At 42.2% G+C, this 19,037-nt stretch overlaps 1 protein-coding gene across 3 annotated transcripts in view; it reads left to right on the top strand.

Moving 5' to 3' along the window:
* The window catches only part of mlphb (melanophilin b), a 49,623-nt gene that overhangs the window by 5,607 nt on the left and 24,979 nt on the right, over positions 1–19,037 (top strand). For all 3 annotated transcript variants that reach the window (XR_013791378.1, XM_079518288.1, XM_079518289.1), the window contains exons 3-4: positions 11,640–11,861; positions 12,410–12,543. Coding sequence is in view for 2 of the 3 variants with exons in the window: in XM_079518288.1 (XP_079374414.1) it covers positions 11,640–11,861; positions 12,410–12,543 (356 nt within the window). In the remaining variant the exon portion in view is untranslated. The remainder of the gene's footprint in view (positions 1–11,639; positions 11,862–12,409; positions 12,544–19,037) is intronic.

Below are 19,037 nucleotides of genomic sequence, written 5' to 3' on the forward strand. Positions count from 1 at the left end.
TTTAGTCCACTACATTTATTTGAAAACTTTAGTTACTACTTTGTTTTTTATTATTATTACAAAACATACATTGACTTCAGCACTTTATATACTTCGGCTATTTGAAAATAGCCGATCTACAAGCTCACAACGTGTTGTACTGTATGCAGAACTATACATACCTCTGGTGGTTAACACACAGACAAAGATTCAAAGAAACAGAACGACTGTGACATGTGCATAGTTGAGGTGCTAAATGTGATACTATGTTATGCTGGGAGATGAAAATGCTTGACCTTATTCACCACATTGCACCATAACGTATGTCAGATACGTCCATAGATGTCCTCTATAAAATGTTATGCCTTAAGCTGTTGTGATGTGTAATGATACCATATATTGTACTGAGTCAGTGACACAGACATATTCTACGTAGACAGCGAAATCCTGTGTTAACTGGGTGTACAAATGTATTTGTTACTTTTCAGTACATTTGTACAGTCACAGATAAATCCTGAGGATTTGACTGTGTAGCAGTGTGTACTGTGTACACAGGGCATTCACTTCTAGTCATTTTTACTAGTTGACTAGTTGCCTAGTTTACTAGTCGACTAGTCGACTAGTTGTTTAACTACCTATTGTGTAAAAAATAAAATAAATTAAAAAAATAAACTTTATTATTATTATTATTTTTTAAATAAATATTTGTACATTGAAAAACTGTGTACATGGTGACTATAACTATAATCTACCTGATCTTGAGGCCTACAAAATCGGGGGAAAAAAAATATATATATATATATATATTTTATTTTTTCTTATCAACTAGTCAACTAGTACCAACAAGGTCGACTAGTGGATTTACTAGTCGACTAGTTGCTTAATGCCCTACATGACATACACACATACTGGTTCAGTGAACCAAGAAGAACGCAGCCTGTTTCTGAGTCTGACCACTCGCTCTCATTAAACAGTGAGACAGGAATCACATGAGCCTTGGAAGCTGTGCGTGTAATGCCACCTAATTGGTTCAGTCCCAGGAATCTGCTGCTTCTATTCCCTTTCAGACAGATTTTATAATTCATCGGTTTCACTTTTTCAGCATTCTGTACAGTCTATGCTGTGTGCTGTACAGTATGTTGACCTAATTATCTTTATTCAAGGTGAATTATGGTGGCAACTAGGGTAAAAGAAAGAAAGTCATCATTTTTCAGCAGAATATTTACTTCATGTACTTTTAAATAAAGTGAAGGGGAAAGAAATAGGACCTCAGTCTCTACGAGATAATCACCAAATCGTAAGGTGCGTCCATGCATCTTCTGGGCAGCATTAAGGTGCGTCCATGCATCTTCTGGGCAGCATTAAGGTGCAGAGCCAGTTCCATGACAATCTATCTGGAAAGTCTCTGTCGTTTTGTTTGGGACCAGTGTTGGACTAACCAAGCGAACGGTCAACCAACCGACATGATCATCCTTAAAGCCATGCACTGCAAGTGGGGCTAAAAATGTAAAAATGAATATAGAAATAAACTGCTCTAAAATTGAACAACCTTTTGAGGGCCGCCAGCCCCTCCAACGCCTGGCTTTCGGCATTATGTCATGTGGCAGCCAAGTGTATGGACTTTTAATGTTTGTTTAGAGCACTTTATACAAACATTACCAGGCGCCCTTCAATTCACACTTCAAGTCCTAACCGAACATGATTGTATCCAGGGTTTGTACTGTACACTACAGTATGCTTTTTGTTGATATCTTATTATTTGTATTATATTGAATAGACTTATGCTGTTCTACCTGGTAAATAATTGCATTCAGGTCACAGGTGTATGACCGAGCATGATTAGAAATAGAATGGAATCCTGCAGTACTTTCGGTTCCCATGATACAACTGGATAACTAACTTGCAATCCAGTTCATTTGAACAACCCTCTTGTTGAAAGTGTGTCCGTTGATTTCATCTGTTTGAAAATGTGCATGTACACTGAAGCACATGATTGGACCGCACCAGACCACTGTAACAAACCAACAGCAGATGACTCAGACAGACCAACCACACGTGTCTCCCATGGGAGACAGTCTGGTGGAGGGGAAGAGATGGACAGATGAGGGAGGGAATTTCCTTCTTCTTTGGTTGAGTTTACGGTACAAGCCAGAAAACTTGGTGTAGTTATAGATTCATATCTACACATCAAGTCAATATCAATCAATATCAGCCTAAATGAGCCTATAGTATTTCCATCTGCACAATATAGCAAGAATCAGAGGATTAATGTCCAAACAAGAGTTAGAAAAACATATCTATTCCTTTATCTACAGTAGGTTAGACTACATGGGGCATTGAGGTCTTCCAAAAAGCATCAGACATCAGGCAGAACTTATTAAAATGGTTACTACATATACTGGGCTGGCAAGGTTTCATAAATCAACTCAGGTGCAGAAACACACAGACACGCAGCAATGCAAGCGCAGCAACACAGACACGGCAATGCAGATACAGCAACACAGACACGGCAATGCAGATACAGCAACACAGACACGGCAATGCAGATACAGCAACACAGATACAGCAACACAGATACAGCAACACAGACACGGCAATGCAGATACAGCAACACAGACACGGCAATGCAGATACAGCAACACAGACACGGCAATGCAGATACAGCAACACAGATACAGCAACACAGACACGGCAATGCAGATACAGCAACACAGATACAGCAACACAGACACAGCAACACAGACACGGCAATGCAGATACAGCAACACAGACACGGCAATGCAGATACAGCAACACAGACACGGCAATGCAGATACAGCAACACAGACACGGCAATGCAGATACAGCAACACAGACACGGCAATGCAGATACAGCAACACAGATACAGCAACACAGATACAGCAACACAGACACGGCAATGCAGATACAGCAACACAGATACAGCAACACAGACACGGCAATGCAGATACAGCAACACAGATACAGCAACACAGACACGGCAATGCAGATACAGCAACACAGATACAGCAACACAGATACAGCAACACAGACACGGCAATGCAGACACAGCAACACAGACACGGCAATGCAGATACAGCAACACAGACACGGCAATGCAGATACAGCAACACAGACACGGCAATGCAGATACAGCAACACAGATACAGCAACACAGATACAGCAACACAGACACGGCAATGCAGACACAGCAACACAGATGCTGCAACACATTCTGCCTTTAAACCAGACATAACTGACTTATTTTAACTTCCCTATACACTGGTTGCCTGTCTGTTTTAGGTTAAGATTTCTGCTTTATTTTCTGTAGTGACAGTGAGGGAGACAAGAGGGGTCTGAGAGAGAGAGAGAGAGAGAGAGAGAGAGAGAGAGAGGGATTGACAAGCAGCAAAGTGCCTTGGGTTGGATTTGAACCCGACCCAACTGTGGGAAGGGAAGGATTGCAGCCAAATCTATGTGGTATGCACTCTTAACAGGTGTGCCACTGGGGCACCCACCGCCCATTACTGATTACATTTAAGGCACTTCATGGCCTGGCCCCTAATTACATGTTGAGTTCAGAGTTATGAACCCTTTACAAGCCTGTGTACAGCATGAGGTCCAGGCAGGAACTTGCTGGTGGTTCCTGAGTCAAGGCTGAAGAGAAAACGTGATGGTAACTCAATGTCAGGGCTCCTTGACTATGGAACCGATCAATCACTATTTTCTTTTGAATTACATCTTAAAGCTTACTTTTAAATGGTATTGTTACTTGTTTAATGTTTTCGATAAGTGCTTCATACATTCTGTGCACAACACTTAAAAGATACTGTGAATAATGAGGTACTGTGACAGGAATGTAAAACTAACAAGATGAATTAGAGGTTTGTGATCAGAAGAATGGCAGTAGCCTCTCTCTATTTCTCCCATTTGTCTCATTTTGATTACTCTCTCCCTCCCTCTTCCCTTTATGAACTGGTGATGCAGAAAAGGCTTTGAGACCAGTTAAGCAGTTCATATACAAACAAATTCAAAGTGGAGAATAGAACATCTGATAAACAGAGACAGAGAGACAGATGTGGTTAGAGAGGAGAGGCAGTGACAGAAATAAAGAGACAGAGAGACAGATGTGACTCGGGAGTAGAGACAGAAAGATGAATGTGGCTGGAGAGAAGAGACAGAAAGAAAGACAGAGAGACAGATGTAGCTGGAGACGAGAGACAGAGAGACAGATGTGACTGGAGATGAGAGACAGAGAGGCAGATGTACTCTATAGTTGGAGAGGAGAGTGACTGGAGAGAAGAGACAAAAAGAAAGACAGAGAGACAGATGTAGCTGGAGACGAGAGACAGAGACAGATGTGGCTGGAGAAGAGAGACAGAGACAGATGTGGCTGGAGAAGAGAGACAGAAAGATGGACAGAGAGACGGATGTAGCTGGAGGGGCGCAGACGTTGCTCCGATTTGCAACAGTCTGACACATGCAACAGTCCGACACATGGTTGCTGGTTAAGACTCACTCGTGGCTCCCGACATGCGTTTCCAGTTAAGACGCATGCGTGGCCGGTTAAAACTCACCCGTAGCTCCCGACATGCGTTGCCGGTGGCTCACCCGTGGCTTCCCTGTGAGGTTAGGGTTAGGTTATGTTTTGGGGTAGAGTGTTGGAACTAATGCCTGTTGGACTGTTAGTACGTCGGAAACAAACACATGCACCCGTAGCTGGAGAGGACAGACAGTTACAGATCGTGACAACTTCAGTCTTTCTAGGCCTTTGTTCCAGGTCAAAGTTCTTTGTCGGCTGTTTGTGTTCTGTTTCAGAGGAGGACCATTGTTTGTTGCTTGGCCAGTGTCGCTGGTCTTTGTCCAAAGCCTCTGGAATCTATAAATAGATTGTAAAAACTTTTAACTCATGTGGTTTCATGTTTAAAAACTATCACGCCTTGATGCTGTCAAGCCACAGATATGTTGGATGGTAGAAGGCAAAACAACTTCTTTTGAAAATGATTTGGGACATTTTCCTCTCCTAACCTCAGTAGAATAACTGTGGGATCATGTGCATAATTTCCAATCAGAAACCTTTACCTTGACACGCGATGTCAGTCCAACATTTATACATGACCACAGGAGGAACGAGCACATGGATGCAGTACTCAGCTTACAGTCTAACATGAAACTTAAATACTTGAACTTACATTTAGATATTAGACTAATGCACAATGGTAAATTACTCGAAGATGACATCTCGTATAAGTCGTATTTGATTACTCATAGCTTCAGGGTGTCTTGTGTTCTCTTGGCCTCTCTACTAGGTTATGCAATTGTTTGAAATCGTATTCATTTACTTTGAGGTTCTTAACCACTTGAACCATAATAGTGTCCCTAATCTGGACACCAAAGAGATCTTGTGTGGACAGAAATAGGAGGGGATAGTATTGACCATTGTACAAAAATAGAATCCAAATAGTAGAATCAAAATTATATGAATTTAAATTCATATAAAAGGATATACAATGTGAGAGAACATGTGCAAGAAGTATTTTTCAGTTTTCTGGCCTTTTGAAAAACACATAACTAATGTTATGTAACTAAGTGATCTGGACAGCTCTCTACTTCTATTGGGAAAATGTGATTCAGATATTCAGACAACAAACCCTGCATGCTTTCACTTATCTGCTTGGAGCATGATCCACAAGTGTCTGTACTCTTTATATCAGTGCCTCATGTTCTGCCTGCTTTCCCTCAGTGTGAAACCGCTAAAATGTTCAGACTACAGAGGTCATTATCAACCTCACACACAAAAATTATAACTGTAAACATTCGTAACTAAAGTGTCTTTAGAAGCACAGCAAGTCTTACCAAGTACAGTATGATTCAACAAAGTAAATCAAGAGTTGGAGATGTGTACAGTGTATGGTTTTTATTATTACAGCTATGTGATTAAGAGAGACTTGGAGGAGGTTGTGTTAGACCTGCCAGTGTGAACGTTGTTTGTTTGGAGAGTCTGACTGTTATTTATGACAGGATGATGGCGTTACCTTTACAAATGATGGTTTATATACATTACAGAACAGCATTGGAGTCACTGAACCTGAATTTTTGGTAAATAAATAGCTTGGTTGAAAAAGCATAGACAGACTCACAGCTGGATATGAAGTCAGATACTGTATAGCCATCTGTGCTAGGCATCCATTCAAGTCATATTAGTTAATTGCTTCCTCCTACACTTGAGGATAAACCTGCTTTATGTAACTGTCTCTCTAAAAACTGCTACGGCCAAATATTTAACTAAGAAGCCTTAACTTAACGTTAACCGTGCTTAATGTTATAGAACTGTGGGCCTCCGGAAGCCATTATCTTTATATGGTTTTAGGTTTTATAAGTCTCTCTCTCTCTCTCTCTCTCTCTCTCTCTCTGCGTGTGTGCGTGCGTGCGTGCGTGCGTGCGTGCGTGCGTGCGTGCGTGCGTGCGTGCGTGCGTTCAGAGCAGATCTCCATGTATGGGATCAGACAGCAGCAGTCTGGGTGAACGTCTGGCTCCTGCAGGATTCTTCAGCTAAACACTGCAATTCCTGCTCTTAATCACATTATAAAGAGGATCTGACTGCTGCAGTACTGCAACCAAAATGCTTTATTATGACATTTATATAATATGTGTGAGAAATTCTGTCCTTTTGTTGTACAGTTGATAAATTGTGTACAGTAGTGAGTCTTGAACAAAATCAATCGCAAGATGCACAGTAAAATTCCTTTATTAATTTAACTGAGTGTTAACCAAATGGACTCATAAGTCCACTTGGTTACATTTGTACGTGAGAATGTACAAACAGTTGTACAAGTGTGAATCAATTTAATAACACTAAGGATTTTACGGTGAAGATTTTGTGTGTGCACAATGACCTCTTTCCCAACCGGTGGAAACGGGGCCAATGTGGCTCTCCACCCAACAGAAATAATTCAGTAAAATTAGCCTGATTTCTCATCTGATCTGTGGTGAGAGACTGATGACTGAACCATTTCAGCTGTTGTTTGTTGCCTTTAGTTTGTGGTGTTGTTGCTCAGTAACTAGAATTAACGTTATAATTACTAGCTCTCCATTTGAGCATAACATCTGTGAAACATCTGTGAACAGAGGAGGACACTTCACACGAATAATAACACACACTCTCGCCGGCTCCCCATGCAGGATCTCTAAATATAGGCGCTAATTTGGTCATGACATCATAATGTGTGTATTGATTTGTCTTAGTGTAATTCTCATGCCCCTCCCGAGCACACATATATAGTTCTTTCCCAGTCTGAAATTGCTGAGTCATTTCCAGCAATCTCACAGCACAAAATGTTTCAAATTGCTGAGTCATGCTTTAATTGCTATATATGGGTGCCTGCCATGAAGCTGACCGTCAAGACTAGGACAGCCAGCTTCAGTTCTAAGGCCAATCTTTTCCATTTCCTGAAAACGTAACGGTTTTGGACATACAGTACAAGGTTTCCACACAACAGCGATGATATACTCAAGTCATTTTGGAATAGCCATTTTTGCTATTCCAGAGCCTGGTAGATTTATACTGTTGTACTGTACATCTAAATCACAGGGCAGCAGCTGCCCAACCCCTCTACGTAAGAGAGAGGAGGATGCTTACTAAGTCTCCCTTTTATCCAGTAGAGCCGGGCATGATTGGAGAAGCATGACCTTTGATAAACAATGACAGTCCTCTCATTCTGAACAGGCCTCTAGTCAAACTCGTTTTTTTGGGGGGCTTGTTATTGCAAACATCTCTTTTGCTACTGTCAGCATTTTGCAGCACAGAGCCGACTGAGGCTTTCACTGTTCAGAGTCTCAGAGTCACAAACGTTATCCAACCGAAATGGAAATAACTCAGAAGTCATAATGTCATTTGTGAAATTCTAGAAGCGTACAGAGCTGCCAAGAGGTTTGGTGCCACACAGCACTGAGGAGAGAGTTGGGTCTGGAAAGACTTCTTGGCTTGGCGTTTTAAAAGCATGTCAACTACAGTTTGAGTGTGGTTGAATCTGTCCTGGTTGTAGGGTTATTTTCTGATTATGGTGTTCAACTATTCATTGAGGAGGTCGGGCTGGCTACAGTCCTTGCCACACCAAAAGAAAGGACACTTTCCTTCTCAAGAGCCTTGTAAGAAAGATGGGTTAGAGGACGAGCAACATTGAAGAAATCTATGGCTGCTTGTTTTATATGAATAAAAACCCTGCGTTGATCTCCTTATCCCTCCTTCCCTTTCTTTGTTTTCTTGGAAAAATAGTGTGAACAAAGTTGAAATTGTTTCCATTAAGTTGATTTAGTGTATTGCAACAACTTACTCATAAAGCGTTCAATGACTCAGGATTTCACCATTACAATTGCCATATTATGTGTAATTGTGTATACATAGACTATCTATTGTAGTTTCTCAGTGGTGGTGAGCTGTGTGTTTTAACGAAATGTACCTTTTTGGTAAATGCTCCATTGAATTTTCAAGGTACAAAAGGGTCTTAAAGGCCTTCGGAGAAGTCATTTTATGAAACTTCATACCAAACAATCATCAGATATTTGCGTGTGTGTGTGTGTGTGTGTGTGTGTGTGTGTGTGTGTGTGTGTGTGTGTGTGTGTGTGTGTGTGTGTGTGTGTGTGTGTGTGTGTGCGTGTGCGTGTGCGTGTTATTCCTTGTAAACTGTGAGTTATTATTCACTTTTATTATGAGCCATGTTCTGGAACAGATATGGTTGTCATAGCAAGATGACATGAAGGAAACAAACAACATAAGATCATACAAAAATACATCATACGTATGTCTAATCACATGTTGAATGACATCAAACATCACTATACATCACAATGTGATTACACATACATTATTATCATTTACTGTATATTAAAAACATGTCAGAACACTGCACAATTATGCATGTAATGGTGGGCTTTGATTTGGGTGTAGAGTAGACGTCATACCGTATGTTCTGTTTTCCTGTTGTGTTTTCTTATGTGTTCCTTGTTACTATTAGTTGTAGTGTAAGTCACCTGTGTCGATCTTCTCTTGTTCCTTGTGTATTCCTTGTATTTTGAATCCCTAGTTCCTAGTATTTGGTACTCCTGGTATTTTACTCCTCATATCGCTTACCCAGTGCATTTCCCTTGTGTTTTGGAGCTCTGGCTGTCTGTCCTGCTTTTGGGTCGTACGATATCCTGTCTCGCAATGTTAGCATGACGTAAAGTAGACAGCTAGAGCTAGTATATTATTTAACTGGATGACATACAGAGAGCTGGTTCAGTTACAGTTTCCATAAATGTTTAAGGTAAATACACTGAAAATGTAATGTGTTGTAATTGACAGCCAACTGAGAGGTCGCTTCTGTCGACTTTTACACTTTATCTGAACTGCCATGGGCATGGAGCACAGGTCTATTGTGGCCTCCTGGTGGGGCTATAATAGGCCATTGTGAAAAGGGTGCCGTTTCTTCTTACGCCTTTTACAGCAATTGGATGTTCAAATTCATGATTTGAAGCATTTAAATTTGTTCCAAAAATGACAATATGAAATATCGGACAGATCCTGACTATTGAGATACTGTGTGATTTTTGTATTATCAGAAAATGTGTTTTACAAAAACATATTGTGCCTCCCCTGGTGGCACAATAAAAGGCAGATGTGAAATATGCAGGTCAAAGGTTTTTCCTTGGCCTCTAGGGAGTGTGAGTTCCAGACCCACAGGAACGCACCCAGGGTGCCGGCCCGATTCCGGCGAGCCGCCCCGCGTCTGAAACGGTTGAGAAATTACAGAGTTACCGTGTGGGGGTCCCTCTACTGTACCCTCCACTGTACTGTACTGTACTGTCACTGTACTGTACTGTACTGGCACACCCGCAATCACCATATATACAGTTAATATGTGCGTAACAACCATGCTGTTTTCGTGCTCAGACGCACCCAGCCACCCACCCACTCACACACCCACCCACTCACATAGTCACTTAAGGAAGTGGTTGCACGATACTTAAAAAATGTTTTGCAAAAATTAAGTTAAATTAAGTGGCATTAATATAACATTAATATGTATCGTCCAGTTTGGGATAAGAGATTTACCATAAAAAGCATGAATTGAAATAACTTTTCATAAATGGGGTCTGGTAAAACATATGGTACTGTAACAGACGTGTAAATGGGGTCTGGTAAAACATATGGTACTGTAACAGACGTGCAGTTAAAGTGATTAAAGAGGCTTAGTACACATGAACTTCTTCCACATGAATCATCTTCCATCAATAGACACATTAATCCCCTGTTCGTACCGGTCACCTTATCTTTTTTGCAGGCATACTGTAGCTTTGATGTTTTAGCTTTGATATTTTTCTATCTGTTTCTATATGTTTATTGTGGTCTCTTGAAGGATATAGATATTTCTCACTTTCAAATTGCTTTCATCGCATTCATGTTGTGTATGAATTATGATGCGCCTTACAGATTGGAGAGGAGCATTAACATTTCAATAAAAAATGAAAGTCTCCCATGGGCCTATAGCTACAATGATGGGATTTGCCCTTGGTCTGTTCATATCAGTTTTGTATTCCCTGGGGACAGAGGGAGTAAAGAGAGAATGCCTTTTGTTGCCTGGGGTCCAGTTTTTCAGCTTTGTTCCCACTTCCCAGATGTGAAAACAAAATAACTACAGGCATGGAGAGTCTTTGTTCTTTTGAATTTCTTTGGTTTGTTGGTACATTGTGGTGTTCCGTAGAGACTCTGACTGTGAAGCCCCATGTGTTGCTTATTCTCTATTAACTTTATGCCTCAAGCAATATTATAGATATAGCCGGACCGCCGGCCATTTAGAAATGTAGAAATTGTTGTACTGGTTGCGACTGCAGGTCGCATTTACTATGAAAACGGGCATTTCCCGTCAGTCCATCCGTCCGTTCGTCACCCCACGCCTCCATATATGGTCACGCATCGTGACATCATGTCTAGTCACCCAGGCCTCCATATATGGTCATGCCTCGTGACATCACGTGACATAATCAGGGATCTCCATATATGGGCATATAGTCGCAACGTAGATGACATCACCAGGGGCCCTTCCCCATATAGGAATGTCAATATATGGCCATATCATTTCCCGTTGGTTCGTTGGTTCATTCATCACCTAGATCTGCATATATGGAGCCGGCCAGCAACTCTACATCTGACCTGAAACCTTTAGATCTTCATATATGGAGCTCACCTGTTCTGACATTCCATATGTTGATCCTTCCCACCCGTCCTTCCTGTTCCGGCTCTTCCATATGTTGATCTGACCTCATCAAACCCTGTACACTCAAGACACTCTCTATATATGGCCAGTACAGAAGTCACCCAGGTGGCTCGCATCTCGCCCTCAGGGTGTCTTACTGGTGGTTATTTAAGGTGATTACATTCTCAGTGGAATGTATAGTTTCAGTGAACACCCATCAGTGCACTCAAACATTTATTTATTATTCAACTGTAAAATATCCGGCCTCCATCACACATCATTGTCACAATTGTTTGATAAAAGTGTGTGTGTGTGTGTGCATGTGTGCGTATTTAGTATACTGTCAGTCAAGTATTTATACTGTGCACAAGAGAGTGAGTGGTACAACTGTTCCATGGCTTTCTCCTCTCCGTCATGTCTTTATTCAGGGACCTGAAGACCCAGATTGAGAAGGAAGACACTAAGAGAGAGTTGTTGGGCAGGAAGAGCAGTCTCGCAGAGTCGCACTGTATCCGCTGTCTGCAGCCCTTCAAGTTCCTGGTCAACAGCAAACGCCAGTGTCTGGACTGCAACTTGTACACCTGCAAGTCCTGCAGCCGCTACAACAAAAAGGAATGTGGCTGGGTGTGTGACCCCTGTCGCATGACAAGGTAAGTTGCGGTGCCTCTAGCTCAGGCACACAGCTAAATAAATACTGGTCTATGTCAGCTGCATGTGTGTTATGAGTGATGAGTAACGTAATATTTCAAGTTGTAATCATTGTCACAATTGTCTTTTGGATGGGTGTCGGCTCCCATTCACTGCAATGTGGCACTGATCTGCTATTGACATGCATAGTTGAATCTGATGCATGTAATCTACAATATGCTGTCTGATCATCATCCAGAGGATCTGGCTCTGGCTGCACGCAAAAGCAGATGTTCAGGGAAAATAGTTCAACGGCTGTTTGTGTTCCCAGTGTGAGCAGTTGTCTAACATTTTAGGCATTTTAGCTGACTTCTTACACATACAGATCATAATGTAGTCAAGTACATAGTGTACTGTAGGTGTTTCATGTATTACTCAAAGATGTTGACTAGACATCTATTGATGTTGACTAGACATCTATCAATAACTATCAAATCTGTGACATCTAAGTTACAGTTCGTCTGCCACACTGTATATCACTGCACCTTTTGATCCCCTCTCCTCTCTACAGGGTCCTGAAGATCGGCACATTGGAGTGGTACCACGAGAATGTGCGTGCACGTTTCAAACGCTTTGGCAGTGCTAAGGTCATGCGATCACTCTTCAAGAGGCTGAATGGAGAACACAGTACCTCCCAGCGTGACGGTGGGAACACCAACATTTCTTATTATTGTCTCCACCAGGCCGAAGGCATGGGGAGACAGTGGGCCCTATTATGCGTGTCTTAAGTACCAGGTCTTATGACTTAACTTAAGACCTGGAGGCGTGGTCAATGCTGTTTGGCCACTCAGAATAGCCAAATGGCATTGATCACGCCTCCAGGTCTTAAGTTAAGTAATAAGACCTGGTACTTAAGACATGCATAATAGGGCCCAGTATGTTTTGCACTCCGTCCGTCCGTGTGTCCGTCTGTCCGTCCGTCCGTCCATCTGTCTGTGACCAGTTAATCTTACTCTGCAGTCTGCACACACACTCCCTGAATGCCAGAGCTGAACCTCTGCCCCAAAGTTTTCACATTGGCCTGTTATAGCGCCACCAGGAGGCCGCTTTGTGCAACACACATTTTTGGACAGTACACCTACAGATTTTGTCCAAACATCACGCAAATTGGTACACAGTCTGTGTAGAGCCATTCAACGTCTTTCAGATTTTTCAGACTCCATCCTGATTGGCTAAGATTGGCTTCCAAAGTTCGCAGGACTGCTCCGTTTCAAACAAAATGCCGCAAATCATGAACACATCGTGTGATTTCCGTGAAATTTTGCACACACATTCCCCCTCGGCCGAGGAAGAAATGCCACTTGAAAATGTTCAACTCAGCCTCATGGTGGCGCTATAACTGGCCGATTAGTGTTTTTACCTATAACTGCACCGACTTGTATGCATGCTCCCTAGAGGCCAAGAAAAAACCTTTGCCTGGAATTTTTCACATCTGCTCTTTATAGCGCCACCAGGAGGCCGACATATGTAAAACACATTTTCTAATAATTATTACTCCTTCAGATTTTATCCAATTTTCACGCAAATCGGTACACATGCTCTCCATAGTCATGTGATCAAGACGGGTTTGTTTGATTTCTCATAATCAATCCTGATTGGCTACGATTGGCTTCTAAAGTTTTCAGGAGTAGCCCGTTTTGTACAAATCGCCACAACTCAATGCAGCGACCGATTGCATGCATATTCCCACTAGGCTGAGGAAGAAATGCCACTTGACAGTTATTATTCATTTTTCACAGCTATGTGCTATCCTGTTTAGAGCATAAATGTATAATGGTTATGCTGTCAAATTGCGCTATGAAGAGACGTTTGAGTCCAAACCAGAAGGCTGCTGCATGGTCTCAAACCCTGAACTAATTGCTTAAGTCTGTGTGGGATGTAACAAAACACTTTCCTGTTTTGTCAACTAAAACATTTGCTTGGCTCTTGATGGAACTGTGTGAATTTAACACAGACTCAGCCAACGTCAGCCTCTAGTGAAACAACGTGTAAAGACATTTTCTAGGATTTTAGTAAACTAAAATCCTAGAAACTGTCTTCATATCAAGGTCAGAATGTCAGAATGTGAATCTGAGGAGGCCTACTCTTTCAAACTTCCATCTGTTCCTCTCATTCCATTGCTAGGCCAGAGGAGACATCAGGTCAGAAGGGAGCCACAGCGTGCCAGCCCCAGAGTGCTGGAAATCTGTTGTAGCTTTTCCTCATATCTTGAAATCCCCAGTAAATGAAAAGCTTCATGGAGAAGCAGTATTGTTCTGTAGTGTACCTGTAACTGCTTGGTTTGCAGCAGGGCTACATAACATGTATTGTGATTCATAAATCATAATAACCTATAATAATAACCTAATCACAATAAACAAACAAAACAAAACTGAGAAATAATATAAATAATTAAAACATTCCAAGTTTATGTATGGAGCCCAAAGACATTTTACAGATGCTGCAGACATGCAGGGTTAAACTTAGGGCACTATACGTCCGGCCCAGTGACTTCTCAAAAGTTAAGTACGGTATTCCCTTTTTTCAGACAGTAAGGCCCACAGCAGCACGTTGCCAAATCTAACAGAGGGATTTTAATCTCTTCCATCTTCTCTGATTTTCCGGCTCTGGCCTCCCCCAGCTGTGTGTACTGAGCACTTTGAGAGAACAGTCCACGTCTCAACTCTGAATGTCATCCGTCTTCTATCCTCAAGTGACCAGCAGTACTCAGGAACGTGTGTGTTGACTCGGGTGAACATTAACAGATTGCTGCTCTATTTGTGTTTGTTGCGTGTTTGAAGTCTAACGGGGTGACGATGGACGATTTATCTAAGTCCCGTTAGCTGCAAGTGATAACGTCCTTCTACACCCGAGGCTGAAACACATCTGTCATACGATGGGTAGCATGGGCATTCTGTAAACACATCTGTCATACGATGGGTAGCATGGGCATTCTGTAAACACATCTGTCATACGATGGGTAGCATGGGCATTCTGTAAACAGAGAGAGCAGCTGAAAACACATCTGTCATACGATGGGTAGCATGGGCATTCTGTAAACACATCTGTCATACGATGGGTAGCATGGGCATTCTGTAAACACATCTGTCATACGATGGGTAGCATGGGCATTCTGTAAACAGAGAGAGCAGCTGAAAACACATCTGTCATACGATGGGTAGCATGGGCATTCTGTAAACAGAGAGAGCAGCTCCTACTAGGATGTGACCAGTGGTGGACAACGTACTTGAGCCAAAGTATAGATACTCCTGGTCAAATATTACTCAACTACAAGTAGAAGCTCAGTGAAATGTGTACTTGAGTTAAAGTACTGGAGTACTTGCTTTTAAAAATACCAAAAATGTAGACACTTTCCCCCCCAAAATCTAAAAATGTCCAGACTTTTTCCAAAAATTACAATAACATACTGAAAATAACAGAAAACACTGTGTCGCGATGCATTACATATAGCTAATTGACTCAAAAGTACAATACGGTATACTATTTGTCTTTGAAAGTATTGAAGTGAAAGTCACAAATATAATTAACAATAGGCTACTCAAAGAATTGACTTACTGTAAGTGCAGTACTCAAGTAAAGGTACTTTGTTACTGTCCACCGCTGGATGTGACTGTTATGTCCTGTTTGTGGCTCAATATAGTTGTTCTGATTCAAAATGCACCTTAATATTGTTGCCGTCAGTCTGCTGTCACCCAGGCGGACGCGTGCACGCGACCTCGCCCTTTAGGCCGAGGTCGCTTCTCGCCCTCAGGCGTCTTACTGGTCTTACTGGCTATTTCTGCTACTTTTGTGTGACACTGTATGACAAAGTAGGACATTAATTTATGAAAAAAATGTAAAGCTTAAAATGTGGACATAAGAGGTTCCTGCCTGCCAGCGATGATATACAGCATAACTGTAACTATGCAGTTGCAGCACAATACAGCGGGTTGCCAAGTGAGTTCACAATGCATACATCATCATGAGATCAATGCGTTTATAAGAGGCTCCTGGTACCGTTTACACTGAGTCACCCTGGAGGATTGTGGGAAGGGACTCGGAGTGAGACGGGCGGTTTACTGGGGCCCGTGGGGCCATGTGATCATCCAATCACATGTCTCTAATTCTTTGCAATGGAGATAGAGGGGAGGGAGGGAGAGAGATGGAGGAGAGAGAGAGAGAGAGAGAGAGAGAGAGAGAGAGAGAGAGAGAGAGAGAGAGAGAGAGAGAGAGAGAGAGAGACTGATAAGGCAGAAGAACAGGGAGGTTAAGTGAGAGAATTAAGGAGGGTGACGGGGAGGAGCGAGAGTGGAAAAGAGAGAGAGAGAGAGAGAGAGAGAGAGAGAGAGCGCAGAGGTTCATTTGTAAACCTCATATGTACATGACTAGAATTTCGCGGGCCTTCGGCCCGCTCATCCTAACGCGATGCGTCGCAAATGGGAAGAAGGCAATGGCAACCCATGATGTTTTCATTTATGCATTTGCTTGGAAAGCGCAAAGTTGCCAAGCTGGCTGAGTGGCCCTGTTTGGTTTTGTGTATGTGCGTATGAAAGCGAGCATGGCAAGGCGCAGGAACAGTATACTGTACTGTACTGTACTGTAAGTCTTTGTACTGTACTGTAGTCATGTGTACTGTACTGTACTGTTCTCTGTACTGTTGTATTAGTGTGTTTTTATTATTATTATTATTACATGGATTAAGATTCTGATGTACTGTACTGTACTGTTCTCTGTACTGTTGATATTATAGTTAGTAGTGTTGTGTTATTATTTATTATTATTATTATTATTATTATTACATGGATTAATATTCTGATGTGAGCTTTCTTTCTGTACTGTACTGTACTCATGTGTACTGTAGTGTTCGCTGTATTGTTGATATTATTGTTGTTATTAGTGTAGTGTTGTTATGTATTATTATTATTATGATTGAAAGAGCATGGCAAGGCGCAGGAACAGTATACTGTACTGTACTGTACTCATGTGTACTGTACTGTTCTCTGTACTGTTGTTAGTGTTGTGTGCTTATTTATTGTTATTATTATTATTACATGGATTAATATTCTGATGTACTGTACTGTTCTCTGTACTGTTGATATTATAGTTATTAGTGTTGTGTTATTATGTTTTATTATTATTATTATTATTACATGGATTAATATTCTGATGTGAGCTTTCTTTCTGTACTGTACTCATGTGTACTGTACTGTTCTGTACTGTTGTTATGATTAGTGTAGTGTTGTAATTGTGTATTATTATTATTATTATGAGCGTTTTGTGGCGTGTGTGTGTGTGTGTGTGTGTGCCATTTCAGCTGCATCGCGAGGCGATCCAAAGTCCCCCCCCCCCCCGCGCACGCACGCACGCACACACCACACACACACACGTGTCTGCAGTGACACTGCGTTGTACACAGCTGTTCTATTTCATCCTTACTGACTGCCAGAGGCAGTGCTTAACACTGGACGCCAATCATCCAGTGTTAAGCAGTCATCCAGGATTCATAGAACCATAGTTACATACGTGACTTACGTTTTGTGTTGCAGCGCGTTGTTGCAGCGTGTGCGTGTAGTGTTGTTATCCATATATGCGCCTCGGTTCGTCCCGATTGTACCACGCCAGGTGTCGACGCGGGCGTGTTTGCATGATTGTAACTGTGTATGTAATCGCGGCGCTCTCCATCCAAGTTAGAATCAGTGTAGAACCTGTGTTGTTGTTCTTCGTCTTCTTCTACTTTTGGTTTTCTGCGCACGCACGCACGTGTGTGTGTGTGTGTGTGTGTGTGCGTGTGTGTGTGTGTACCGTGTAACTTCCGGTAGTGTTTCCGGAAGTGTGAAAGGTAACACGAAACACACGTGGGTCACGTGGTGGGGTTTTGAGCCATTGGGAAGGGGTGATGTAGTGTTGCCAGGTCGACGTATTGTAAGCGAGTGGTAGTGTGTGAAAGTATAGGCTGTAGGCTGTAGGAAGTCAGGGTTTGCGGCCTTGTTTACATAGACGTGGCAACAATGTTTGACAATGTTGGCGGCGCAGCCAATGAAAAGAGTGGAATCACGGGATGCAGTGTTGCCAGGTCTGCGAATTGTAAGCGAGTTGTAAGTAGCGTGTTGAATGGCATTTTTTCTGTGCTTGTTTGCATAGACGTGGCAACAAATTAGGCGGGGGTGTCGGTGCTTGTGGCGTGTTTGTGTGTATTATTGATATTGCTGTTGTTTGTGAGTGTGGACGGGAGTCGGCTGTAATGGCAGTGCAATGACAGTTTTTACGCGGGTGTTGTTGAGTGTGGCCGTGCGGCGCGACATGAGGAGATAGCCGTGGATCGACGCGGAGGGTAAGACTGTGTCGTGTTAGTGTGTTGTTGCAGTGTGTGTTGCAGCGTGTTGCAGCGTGTCAGTGACGTAGTAGCTGGTGACTTTATGTTCCTTTCCTGGGCTTGGGCACATGTTTTCAAATGTATAATAGATATATGTACGTATATGCATGTGTATGTGGTTCAACTTCAAATGTGTTGAATAGATTTATGTGAGCCATACTTTTGACATCCTATATGAGCACACTGCATGTGTGCTCATTTGGCACAGACTGGCCCACCACAACTGGTGCACAAATACTCTACCCTGCCCATTGAACCTTGAGCAAAATAAAATAGATCATATCAGTCAAAAAATTTAAAATAGGACAGGTCCGTAACAGTAACTATATATAATTTGTACCGATGTGCATGATGTCTGGACAAAGTCTGTAGGAGTAATATCAAAAATCACACCTGTGTGAAGTGAGGGGCGATCTTATCATCGTACATCATCATACATCATCTCGTTCCGGCCAAACAGAATTTGCGTCCTCACCTCAAAATTGTCCATTCATTGTCAATGGCATTTAATGTTTGTGTTAGCACATACACCAAAAGCTGGACATAGGAGGGGCTATCGCCCCTCAAACAAATCTTTAGCATGGCAGCAATGTAAGGTAGCGTAATCTGTGGAGATAATTTCCACGGGACATGATGTATTGGACCATTACAAAACTGATTTTGCACACACGCACACACGTGCACGTACACATACACACACTGCTGTCTTCTACAGAATGTGACTGTAGGCCACTGCAGGGCCCTCAGAGTAGTGAGTGTGTCATCAATGCTCAGCTAGTGCAAAAGG

Source organism: Electrona antarctica (genome assembly GCF_951216825.1).
Source record: "Electrona antarctica genome assembly, chromosome: 13".
Taxonomy (NCBI): domain Eukaryota; kingdom Metazoa; phylum Chordata; class Actinopteri; order Myctophiformes; family Myctophidae; genus Electrona; species Electrona antarctica.